The sequence below is a fragment of the Electrophorus electricus genome, chromosome 17 (assembly GCF_013358815.1).
Source record: "Electrophorus electricus isolate fEleEle1 chromosome 17, fEleEle1.pri, whole genome shotgun sequence".
Lineage (NCBI taxonomy): Eukaryota > Metazoa > Chordata > Actinopteri > Gymnotiformes > Gymnotidae > Electrophorus > Electrophorus electricus.
Window position 1 is genome coordinate 12,954,843 of NC_049551.1, and position 12,500 is coordinate 12,967,342.

The following is a 12,500-nucleotide window of genomic DNA, read 5'->3' on the forward strand; positions in this document are numbered from 1 at the left end:
GGTTCTGTCAGACCGGTCACTCCCTGGTCCTGTCAGAGCTGACATTCTCTGGTTCTATCAGACCGGTCACTCCCTGGTTCTGTCAGAGCGGTCACTCCCTGGTTCTGTCAGACCGGTCACTCCCTGGTCCTGTCAGACTGGTCACTCCCTGGTCCTGTCAGAGCTGACACTCCCTGGTTCTCTCAGACTGGTCACTCCCTGTTCCTGTCAGAGTGGTCACTCCCTGGTCCTGTCTGAGCTGACACTCCCTGGTTCTGTCAGACCGATCACTCCCTGGTCCTGTCAGAGCTGACATTCTCTGGTTCTATCAGACCGGTCACTCCCTGGTCCTGTCAGAGTGGTCACTCCCTGGTCCTGTCTGAGCTGACACTCCCTGGTTCTGTCAGACCGGTCACTCCCTGGTCCTGTCAGAGCTGACATTCTCTGGTTCTGTCAGACCGGTCACTGCCTGGTCCTGTCAGAGCGGTCACTGCCTGGTTTTGTCAGACCGGTCACTCCCTGGTCCTGTCAGACTGGTCACTCCCTGGTCCTGTCAGAGCTGACACTCCCTGGTTCTGTCAGACTGGTCACTCCCTGGTCCTGTCAGAGTGGTCACTCCTTGGTCCTGTCAGAGCTGACACTCACTGGTCCTGTCTGAGCTGACACTCACTGGTCCTGTCAGAGCTGACACTCGCTGGTCCTGTCAGAGCTAACACTCCCTGGTTCTGTCAGACCAGTCACTCCCTGGTCCTGTCAGACCGGTCACTCCCTGGTCCTGTCAGACCTGACACTCCCTGGTTTTGTCAGACTGGTCACTCCCTGGTCCTGTCAGAGCTGACACTCCCTGGTTCTGTCAGACTGGTCACTCCCTGGTCCTGTCAGAGTGGTCACTCCCTGGTCCTGTCTGAGCTGACACTCCCTGGTCCTGTCAGAGCGGTCACTCCCTGGTCCTGTCAGACCGGTCACTCCTTGGTCCTGTCAGACCTGACACTCCCTGTTTCTGTCAGACCGGTCACTCCCTGGTCCTGTCAGACTGGTCACTCCCTGGTTCTGTCAGAGTGGTCACTCCCTGGTCCTGTCAGAGCTGACACTCCCTGGTCCTGTCAGAGCTGACACTCCCTGGTTCTGTCAGACCGGTCACTCCCTGGTCCTGTCAGACCGGTCACTCCTTGGTCCTGTCAGAGCTGACACTCCCTGTTTCTGTCAGACCGGTCATTCCCTGGTCCTGTCAGACTGGTCACTCCCTGATCCTGTCAGAGCTGACACTCCCTGGTCCTGTCAGAGTGATCACTCCCTGGTCCTTTCAGACTGGTCACTCCCAGGTCCTGTCAGAGCGGTCACTTCCTGGCCCAGTCAGAGTGGTCACTCCTTGGTTCTGTCAGAGCTGACATTCCCTGGTCCTGTCCGACCGGTCACTCCCTGGTCCTGTCAGACCGGTCACTCAATGGTTCTGTCAGACCGGTCACTCCCTTGTCCTGTCCTTACTGAGACTGCCATGATGCTCAGGGTTTATGGCAGAGCCTGGCAGTATCAAACTCAGCAAAATGGACTGACCTTGCTTTATCATGCCATCATTGAGAAGATAGATAGATAAGATAGATAGAAAGAGAGCGAGCTAGAGAAAGGTTACTGTACCCTTACCCACATAACCAAAAATGATCAACTGCATTAAAGGTATCAACTGCATTATCTAAGCGCGTGGGCCAACAGAACAAACAGACAGATATACATGCATACACACATATGTGTGTGTGTGTGTGTGTGTGTGTGTGTGTGTGCGCGTGTGTGTGTGTGTGTGAAAGGACAACAGAAAATATTAAATACCTATGTAAGTGATATTTCTACACACACACACACACACACACACAGATCATCTTTAAAAACATTAGATGCAGATATTCAGTTTAAACCTCACACTCTGCAACACAGACCCAAACAGTATCATCAAGCCTGATCAGGCACCTGATCTTCTGCTGTAATATCTTCAACATCTTCGTTTCTGGAACTGGACTAAATGAACCTGCATCGTGAACTTCTGGAAGTGCTGCACATTTGTTTAAATAGTGTTAAATATTCTATCATCTGAAACTGGGTGATATAAAATGATTCTACAGTTGAGACTGTTTGCTAGAATTAAATTTCTAGAAGCTCCTCAAATTTGTCCGCATAAGCCTCACAGCTGACCAGCCGAGTGGCCATCTTTCTGGTCTATGTGTGCTGTACCATTGTGTTGGCACTGAAGAAACTCTGATCTGTATATTTTCAGCACAGACATTAGAAGTTAGTGTGTTTTGGGCATTGTTGCCACTGGTGTGAGGTCCTCGCAGTGTGTGATGCCACACTTACCCAGAATTCCCAGTCTGTAGTTCATGGTGACCACAATGACGTTGCCATAGGCTGCGAGCACACTTGCATCAAACATGTTCCCAGCGCCCTCCATATACGAACCACCATGGATAAACAGCATGACTGGCTTTTTACGGCGGTCACGGATATCTGCAGAGAACACACACGCGCGCGCACACACACACACACACACACACACACACACACACACACACACATACACACACACACACACCACACATTCAGGCACACATTCACATACATTCCAAAGTACACACATGTTAAAATGACATTACAAAATACAGGACAAAGATTTATTTATTAAATAATTTGTACAAATTATTTTATTAGCATAACATTCAACTGACTGCAAAAATAATAATTACATAAAGAACATAAGGCCTTTGACCTTTGACCATATCTTAGAGCTGCTCCTGGTGGTTTTACTGCTTCTACATGCCTGACTTAACAAATGAGAGGCCTTTGTTAGCCAGAGAGTTGACCCAGGTGTGTCTAAGCAGGTGCACAACACTGAAAAACTGATACGAGGTCACAAACTATGCCACTAATCAATACTGGTTCTCGGCACCATCTGCTAAGTCTCTGTCTGAGGAGTTGGACAGTGTTAGAGTTTGTTCAGCTCACTGAACTGCAATTTCCTGTTTCTTTCACAGTTTCCTTGACGTGTCAGCAGCTCTGTCTCGGGTTGGTGTCTGGGCCTGCTTTGCCCACCGACATTCCACAGTTTTCAGAAATGCTCCGGAATGTCTGCACATTCTCCAATATTTATATATATTTTTTTATAGTTTACGTTCCGTCTCTTTTGTGAAGTCTGCCCGTGATTATGGCTGTGGAGAGTAACTGGAGAAAGAACAGGAAGCCTGCACCCAGAGCTCTGACGGGGGAGCAGCTCTCGCGAATTCCTTTCAGATATGAGCAGGTTCTTCACCTGTTGCTACGTTTTTCAGTTCAGTTCAAATATATTCATATAACATTTATTACAACATGTGTTGTCACAAAGAAGCTTAATGAGAAAGCCAAGGTGACAGTGGCATGGAAAAGATACAAGAGGAACCATGAGAGGAACCATAAGGGGAACTATGAGAGGAACCCTGAGAGGAACCATGAGAGGAACCCTGAGAGGAACCATAAGTGGAACTATGAGAGGAACCATGAGAGGAACCATAAGGGGAACTATGAGAGGAACCCTGAGAGGAACCATGAGAGGAACCCTGAGAGGAACCATGAGAGGAACCATGAGAGGAACCATAAGGGGAACTATGAGAGGAACCCTGAGAGGAACCCAGGCTCAGAAGGGGAACCCATCCTCCTCTGGTCAACACCGGATGGTAAATTATTAACAAAATGAATACAGTTGTTTTTCTTTTAAGTTGATCTTTCTATAAAATTTATGAGAGTAGCTTATAAGCCTTAAGAAATAACTAAAAAAAAATATTTGGCAGAGGTACTCAGATTGATCAAAGGGAGCCAATTAGTGGTTCCATTCAAAATCAATGTTTCTCAGTTGTTGCAAGAATGATGTCAGGCATTTATAGCCTGACACAATACCATGGAAACAGATGGTGTGGGTTAGTTGACAAACTGTGCCATTGCTGCCTCTCATCAGATCTTGCACCAGATCAATTCCATTCACTCTCTATGGCTTTCACTCTCTGTGCTCTACTGGTAATGTCTGTTTCTGCCTCATTTATTATTATTATTCCCTAAGCTCTGGTGCTCTTGCTCTCACAGGCTGTTCTCTGTGCTCTGCTAGTCATGCCTGCACCATGGAAACCTATCTGAGCACGCTCGGTAATGTCTGTGTCTCTGACTGCCTGTACAGGTGATGGTCTTGTCTTGCTCCACCATGATCCAAAAGTCCTTCATTGTGTGAAAAAGTCCTTCTATTGTGTATGATGCTTCTGTCTCCCCTGTGCACCTCACTGGCATGGTCTGTCTCCTTACGTTTCTCATTCCCCCTTTTCTATATCTTGGTATGCTCCATCTTTCAACATTTCCTTCCAGTGCGTTCTGCATTGGTACGCACTGGTGCACTCTGCATTGGTGCACTCTCTCTCTGCAGCGTGTGTGTGTGTGTGTGTTAGGTAGTCAGAGATGCCCAGTTAGCCAATGTGTCTGCTCTGTGCACGATCTGTGGATAATTCATATGAAGCCTGACCAGCTGGAAACACAAATAACAGCTACGGCATCTGTTTACCCTGATGAGTTTCTGTAGGAGAGATAGAGAGAGAGAGAGAGAGAGAGAGAGAGAGAGAGAGAGAAAGACAGGAAAAGAGAGAGAGAGAGAGACAGAGAGAGAGAGAAAGACAGGAAAAGAGAGAGAAGGGTGAAAAGGAAGTGGCACAGAAAAAGAAAATAAAAGTTATAACAACCAAAAGGTCCTTTCACAGACACACACACAGCTGTGATGCTGAGTCGCTATGGAAACTGCTTCTTGCTGCCTAATAGAAGCTCACCAGCCATTCCATAGCACTGACTCACTCATGCCTGTTGCCACGGAAACAAATTCTACGCACGTATTTGCACACCCGCCTGCACCAGCACCTGAATCCTGGGTTACAAATGCATTACACACACACACACACACACACACACACACACACACACTCACACAGACACACAGATACACACACACGTATGTGCACGTGTATTGCACGCAAACACATGTGCTCATACATGTGCGTGCATGTACGCACACACACACACACACACACACACACACACACACACACACACACACGCCTATATCTCCCTTGTATCCCTTGTATATCTCCTTATATACAAGGGATGTGACACATTGTTCATTAGCACAAATGTGACCATAAATGATTACCATGTCTGACATGCAAAACTACATTATCTGCACAGACACACACACCTTAGACACACACAACTTAGACACACACACACCGTAGACACACACCTTAGATAGACACACCTTAGACACACACACCTTAGACACACACACACCTTAGAGACACACCTTAGACACACACACACCTTAGACACACACACACACCTTAGATGCACACCTTAGACACACACACCTTAGACACACACACACACACACACACACACCTTAGATACACACACCTTAGACACACACACACGTTAGACACACACACCTTGGACACACACACCCTTTAAACACACACACCTTAGACACACACACCATAGACACACACCTCAGACACACACACACACACCTTAGACACACACATCAGACACACACACACCTTAGACACACACCTTAGACACACACACACCTTAGACACACACACACACACCTTAGACACACACACACACACCTTAGACACACACACAAACCTTAGACACACACACCATAGACACACACCTAAGACACACACACACTTTAGACACACACGCACCTTAGATACACACCTTAGGCACACACACCTTAGCCACACACACGCCTTAGACACACACGCACCTTAGACACACACACACCTTACACACACACCTTAGACACACACGCACCTTAGACACAGACGCACCTTAGACACACACACGCCTTAGACACACACGCGCCTTAGACACACACGCACCCTAGACACACACGCACCTTAGACACAGACGCACCTTAGACACACACACTCCTTAGACACACACACACCTTAGACACACACCTTAGACACAGACGCACCTTAGACACACACACGCCTTAGACACACACGCGCCTTAGACACACACGCACCCTAGACACACACGCACCCTAGACACACACACTCCTTAGACACACACACACCTTAGACACACACCTTAGACACACACACACCTTAGAGTTGTTCCAGTTCTCCAATTGCTGTTTTTCAACCTTTCTTTCTTTTTCTTTCTCCTTCTTTCCCTTTTGTCTTCCTGCTCCCCTTCCATCACTTGCTCCCTCCCTCTCTTCTCTCTCTCTCCTTCTCTCTCTCTCTCTCTCTCTCCTTCTGTCTCTCACTCGCTCTCTCTCCTTCTCTCTCTCACTCTCTCTCTCCTTCTGTCTCTCACTCGCTCTCTCTCCTTCTCTCTCTCACTCTCTCTCTCCTCTCTCTCCTTCTCTCTCTCCTCTCTCTGTCCTTCTCTCTCTCTCTCTCTCTCCCTCTCTCTCTCTGTCCTTCTCTCTCTCTCTCTCTCCCTCTCTCTCTCTTTCTCTTCCTCTCTCTCCCTCCCACTTTCTCCAGTGAATTCTGAACTGCCACTAATTTCCCAAAGGAGATGTAAACAAGTTCAATTATCCCAGTATTACCACAGTGTCTGACACGCGCACACACGCAGCACATACATCACCTGTGCACGGATCACCTTGGATATGATGATTTTGCCCGTTTTCGTTGTGGTCTCAGCGTGCAGAAGGCTTTAATGGTCAGTAAATGTGGCCATTTAAAAGCCATCTCTGTGCTAACCACACCTGCTAACACACCTAATTCGGCCCTGTAAAGGCCACTGGCCTACAACAGGCGCGCGTTGCTTTCTGGTGCTTTAGTTTACGAGTTAAGAGATTTATGAGTGCGATTATGAGTCACCTTAAAAGACAGCAAGAATTACATGCAGTCAGCTTTGAATTCTGTTTCTACAGCAGACAGCCCTGCTGAAACGCACAGTTTCCCTTGGCTTCCAACACTGGAATGATTAGCTATTAAAAGCTCAGCTTCCCTGATGTCTGAATGTTCAACTGATCCATGTGAGAAGTGAGTGTTTATATATAAACACACACACAGTTAATTATTTTATATATATATATATATATATATATATATATATATATATATATATATATATACACACACACACATACACACACACAGAGAGAGAGAGAGAGAGAGAGAGAGAGCCTTTTTTATTACTTCCCTGACAGTAATCAATAACAGAGCGGACGAATGTGTTCACGTGCCGAATCACATGGCACACGGCAGCTCCTTGTGCGAGACACGCCGGAGCTCTCGGGAGGTGTGAATTACTGCAACCTAAACACGGGCGAAAATGAGGATTTAAGTGGCCCTTTGACAACATTAGTTTCCTTCCCAGCCTGACGGGCAGAGGAGAGCCGAGAACCCGCCGACATCTTATCTGGGACAAAAAAAAAACAAGTGTGTGTGTGTGTGTGAGAGAGAGACAAGAAGAGGACAGGCAGGCAGAGAGAGGAAGCGAGGGAGGGAGAAATGGAATGAGGGAGCGCGAGCGCGCTAGAGAGGTGGCGGGTGGGTTGGGAGACGGAACCCAAGGCCAGCTCTCTCTGACAGAGGCCTCACTATCCCGTCTGCTTCCAAATCTTCCAAAACACAGGAACACTATTCCGTCTCTTCTGCTTCAAGTCTGTCATTCTCCTACTCTTCCTCTCCTTCCTCTCTCCTGCTCTCCCTCTACATCCCACTAACTTTATCTTGGCCTCCCTGGTCTCTTGTTATGGACTTCACTCACCTCCTCCATATCTCTCCCTTCCTGATTCCCACCCACCCACTGTCTGCCTCTCTCTCTCCCTCCCTCCCTCCCTCTCTCTCTCTCTCTCTCTCTCTCTCTCCCTCCATCCCTCTCTCTCTCTCTCTCCCTCCATCCCTCTCTCTCTCTCTCTCTCTCTTTCCCCTACCTTTTCTCTTTTTTCACCCCCCCCGTCCCCTTTGAAACCCCCAAGCATGTCATTTCATCACGCACTTGTCTTCATCGCAATTTATTTTTATTTAAATATTTTTCTCCTTCCCTCGGTCTCCTCCTTGCGGTGGCACATTTCATTGCTACTCACTCCTTCTCCTCCCCTCCCCTCCTCCACAGTTCTGCAGTGCTGCTCTCTGCACTGTTCTCAAGTGCGCAATTGGATTATCCAGATGCATCTCTATCTAAACCTCAGCAATCAGGAAGCACAGACAGCAGTGGGAGAGCTCAACGCTCACACACACACACACACACACACACACAGGCACACGCACGCAGGCACACACACACACACACACACACACACACACACACACACACACACACACACACACACACAGGCACACGCACGCAGGCACACACACACACACACACACACACACACACACACACACACACACACACACACACACACACACACCTATGGTGGTGGAAGTTTCGGCTCCGAGACACAAAATTCTTTAGTACACTAAACCCACATAACAGTGCAACACACCCCTGCAGATACACACGCACGCACTCATACATGCGCACAAAGGCACTATCACTAAAATCAGCATAAAGCCTATCAAGATACCAACAGTGTAATCAATGAAGGCAATTTAGAAAAAACTAAGATAATAAGAGTCACCCACATCAGCCAAGGCAGAGTCGAGACTCTGGTAGAGAAGATATATAGTGAGAGCTTCTAGAAGCAGGCCATGTTCTGGCTGCATGTCTGAAATCATGAGATCACAACTACTGTGTGATCTCATCACTCCAGCTGCCTGGGAACCAATGAGAATGGCCCGAGTGAAGGGTTGATGGGAAATGTAGTTTAAAGGACGAAAACAGGCAGCTGCTTCTGTGTTCCTCTCCAAAGTGAACACACACACACACACACACACACACACACACACCAAGCGGTTCAGTCCTAAAAACTGCAAGAAATGACACTGGAAAAAGAAATCAGTGACACTCACTTCAGCAAAGAAATTCAAAATGGTGAAAGAAAAAGTGCACGGCGTCTATGAATGACTAACGTCGTTACACGCATGTTTGTACACGTGTGCCCCTGATGCGAACCTGTGTGATGTCTGTGTTAACGTGCGCAAGATCATACCAAATCACACAAAGCAAAGTAAGCAGTGACAGTCAAAAGAAGTGGCTCACCAATTAACTATCCCCCACCAAAAAAAGAGTCCGAAAAATTACCACAAAAAGGGAAAACATGCAAGAAAAATACCTTCATCCCTGGGTCTGTTCATCGAAGATTCATCGTGTTTTTTTGTGAGAGGACCTAGGGTTAAGACAAAAAGGGGGAGAAGAGAAAAGAGAAAATTCAAAAAAGGTTTCACTATACTAAAAAACAAACCCCAAAAGGCCCAACAGGAAAGCACGAAAGGCTAAAAATGACAAATGGGAAAGAGAAGGCAGGCCTCATTTCTGTCTGTGTCACAGTAACGCTTAAAAGCAACAGCAACGGAAAAATCAAGATGAAGACAAGGGCACAGATTCCGAAAGACAAACAAACAAACGAACAAACAAACAAACAAACTGGTACTGTACGCTGTCTCATCTGTTAGCCCATGAAATTTGCTCACATTATCTACCTCTTGCACCTTTTCCATCCTTACACACACACACACACACACACACACACACACACACACACACACACACACACACACACACACAATCATACTTGATGCAAACGTGTCCACAAGGACACAAAAATCAATAAGGAGAGTCCATATGCGGTTCCGTGCAGTCGGAGAGATGATGGTAAGAAAGGGGGGGAAGGTCGTGGGGTCGTGGGGTCGTGGGGTGGGGGGGGGGGTCTGAGCAATGCCGCTTCAGTGAGGAGCCCTCAGGCTACAGCTTTCTGTCCTGCAGTGGATGACAATAGAAATGGTACGACTGCCCAACACACACACACACACACACACACACACACACACACACACACACACGCTCTCACACACACACACACTCACACGCGCACACACACACACACGTGCACACGCACACACGCACACACACACACACGCACACACGCTCACACGCGCACACGCTCACACACGCATATACAGACACGCTCACACGCGCACACACACACACACAGACACGCTCACACGCACACACGCTCACACGCGCACACACACACGCTCACATGCACACGCACACACACACACACACACACACACACACGCGCACGCACACGCGCACGCACACACACACACACACACACACGGCTTTCCTTCTACACTGCACACAAACACAGACTCCACCCTTAACTCAGCTCTCCCTTTAGAATCTGCCGCTAACTCTCCTCCATATTAGCACTGATTGCTAACACAACTCCACGTTAACATCTGCCTCCAACTCGGCTCCGTTTGGCATCCGTCGCAAGGTCGGCTCCGCGCTAGGATCCTGTGCTAAATCGGCTCCGTTGCTAAGCGCCTGGGGAGAGGTGCCTATTAAGAGGCGTTATCAGTGTGACCCGCATGTGTGTGTGCATGGCGGCATCACTGTAACCCAGCAGATAGGCATCCTCTTCATTATTTACACTGTTTATCTGTCAGCAAGGAGCTCTACGCACAACACACACACACACACACACACACACACACACACACACACACACACACACACACAGCATTGCTCCTGACTACACACACCTCTCCCATCACCGAGCACAGAGGATGGTACCATGTAGCACACACACACACACACACACACACACACACACTCATTCCCAGCAGCACTTAAGAGCAGAGTGCGATCAATGCTGGAGCCATTCAGGTTGTTCATCTTCTCCACCTCGCCCTGTCCAGGAAACTTCTCAGGAAGAGATGGCCGGACGCCGGGAATGCGTGCGGCCGCACGTGAGGGGATGGCCGGGAGAGCGGATCGGAGATGGATGGGTGGAGGAGAGACAGAGCCTCGACCACATCAGCACTTCAGCCATGTTTCAGAGCTTTGGGAGTGCGGGTCTTAATTGCGTAAATGGAGCCCTACATCACTAGATGGGCTCCGTGGGCTCCCACTGGACAGAGGAAAACACTTATTCCGACCGTACAGTGTATCAGGCTGAGCTAAGGCTCTACAGCTGCAGACACGTAGTTGGAGAAAAGGTTGGAGTCCCATTCATTTTGGGTGATGGGGATGGAAAAGAATCATATGGAGGGTCTTCAGATGTACATACTGGGGTGCTAATGGTAGAATGGGCCAGTGTTGGGTGGTGGTGAGGGTATATATATGTCATTATTATTATTGTATTATCATATATGATATACTCTTGCATGCCAGTGAACCCAGTGTGTCCTGGCCTCTCCTACTCTCTGTGTCTGTGTGTTTATTGAACATCCTGGCTGTCCCATGCCCTTCCCGTGCGGCTACGCACTCGGCTGCTCTGCTGTCGCTGTGTTGCACCATGGGCCAGGAGACGCGACACCTTGTTCCAGTGTATGAGGAGGAATGACAATAAAACCTGAACTTGAAACTTGAAAACTTGAACGTGTTGGTCTGGGTGGTGCTGTGGGTGGAGAGATGTAGCAATGTGACAGGGTGCAGTGACAGGCAGTGAGGGTGGCAGTGTGTGTGTGTCTGTGCAAGGATGTGTGTCGAGTGAGCAAGTGTGTGTGTGTGTGTGCGCATGTGCGTCTGTGTGTGTGTGTGTGCGTCTGTGTGTGTGTGCGTGTGTGTGTGTGTGTGCTTGTGCGTCTGTGTGTGTGTGCGTGTGTGTGTGTGTGTGTGTGCTTGTGCGTCTGTGTGTGTGTGTGTGTGTGTGTGTGCTTGTGCGTCTGTGTGTGTGTGTGTGCGTCTGTGTGTGTGTGTCTGTGTGTGTGTGTGTATGCGTCTGTGTGTGTGTGTGTATGCGTCTGTGTGTGTGTGTGTGTGTGTGTGTGTGTGTGCGTCTGTGCGCGTCTGTGTGTGTGTCTGTGTGTGTGTGTGTGTGTTGAGATGGGGGATGCAGAGACAGGAGTATGTGACAAGAAACCAGCCATACACTGTTCCAGTGAAACCAGAAGGTTTGTCCTCATTGACAGTTTCACCGTGTAGAAACACCACCTGCATATCTCTCTCTCTCTCTCTCTCTCTCTCTCTCTCTCTCTCTCTCTCTCTCTCTCTCTCTCTCTCTCTCTTCTCTGTCCTTGTCTCTCTCTCCGTGAAGGTAGCAGAATGAAACCGTATCCGTAGAAACAGCTCACAGACCTGAACGCTTGAACCACCCCTGGATGAAAGGGCTTAAAATGCAACCCTTAGCACTGCACACAAACTTTCATCAACTTCCATTCTTCGTGGCTCGCTGGAACCAGGAGAGGTGAGAATGACATTCCAGGGCAAATCCAAAAGCAAAGATGCCTCAGGGAGTTTTTCCTCATTTTTTTGTCTCTTTAATTGACTGTGGACAAAACTTGGATGGCCAACGAACAGCCAAGGACCAGCCAACGAACCAATGTGCTTGCTGCGCCTTTAAAAATATGCCAGTCATGAGATGGGCGCCATCTGGACTCTCCATA

The 12,500-nt window shown here is 48.4% G+C and overlaps 1 protein-coding gene across 3 annotated transcripts in view; it reads right to left on the bottom strand.

The window, feature by feature from the left end:
• Positions 1 to 12,500, bottom strand: part of nlgn2b (neuroligin 2b) — a 54,665-nt gene that overhangs the window by 16,412 nt on the left and 25,753 nt on the right. For 2 of the 3 annotated variants that reach the window (XM_035535937.1, XM_035535938.1), the window contains exons 3-4: positions 9,221 to 9,274; positions 2,326 to 2,475 (exon numbers count right to left, since the gene is read on the bottom strand). In XM_035535937.1, coding sequence (XP_035391830.1) covers positions 2,326 to 2,475; positions 9,221 to 9,274 — 204 coding nt within the window. Of the gene's footprint in view, positions 1 to 2,325; positions 2,476 to 4,543; positions 4,556 to 9,220; positions 9,275 to 12,500 lie in introns of all 3 variants that reach the window. The other variant, XM_035535940.1, reaches the window with a different exon arrangement.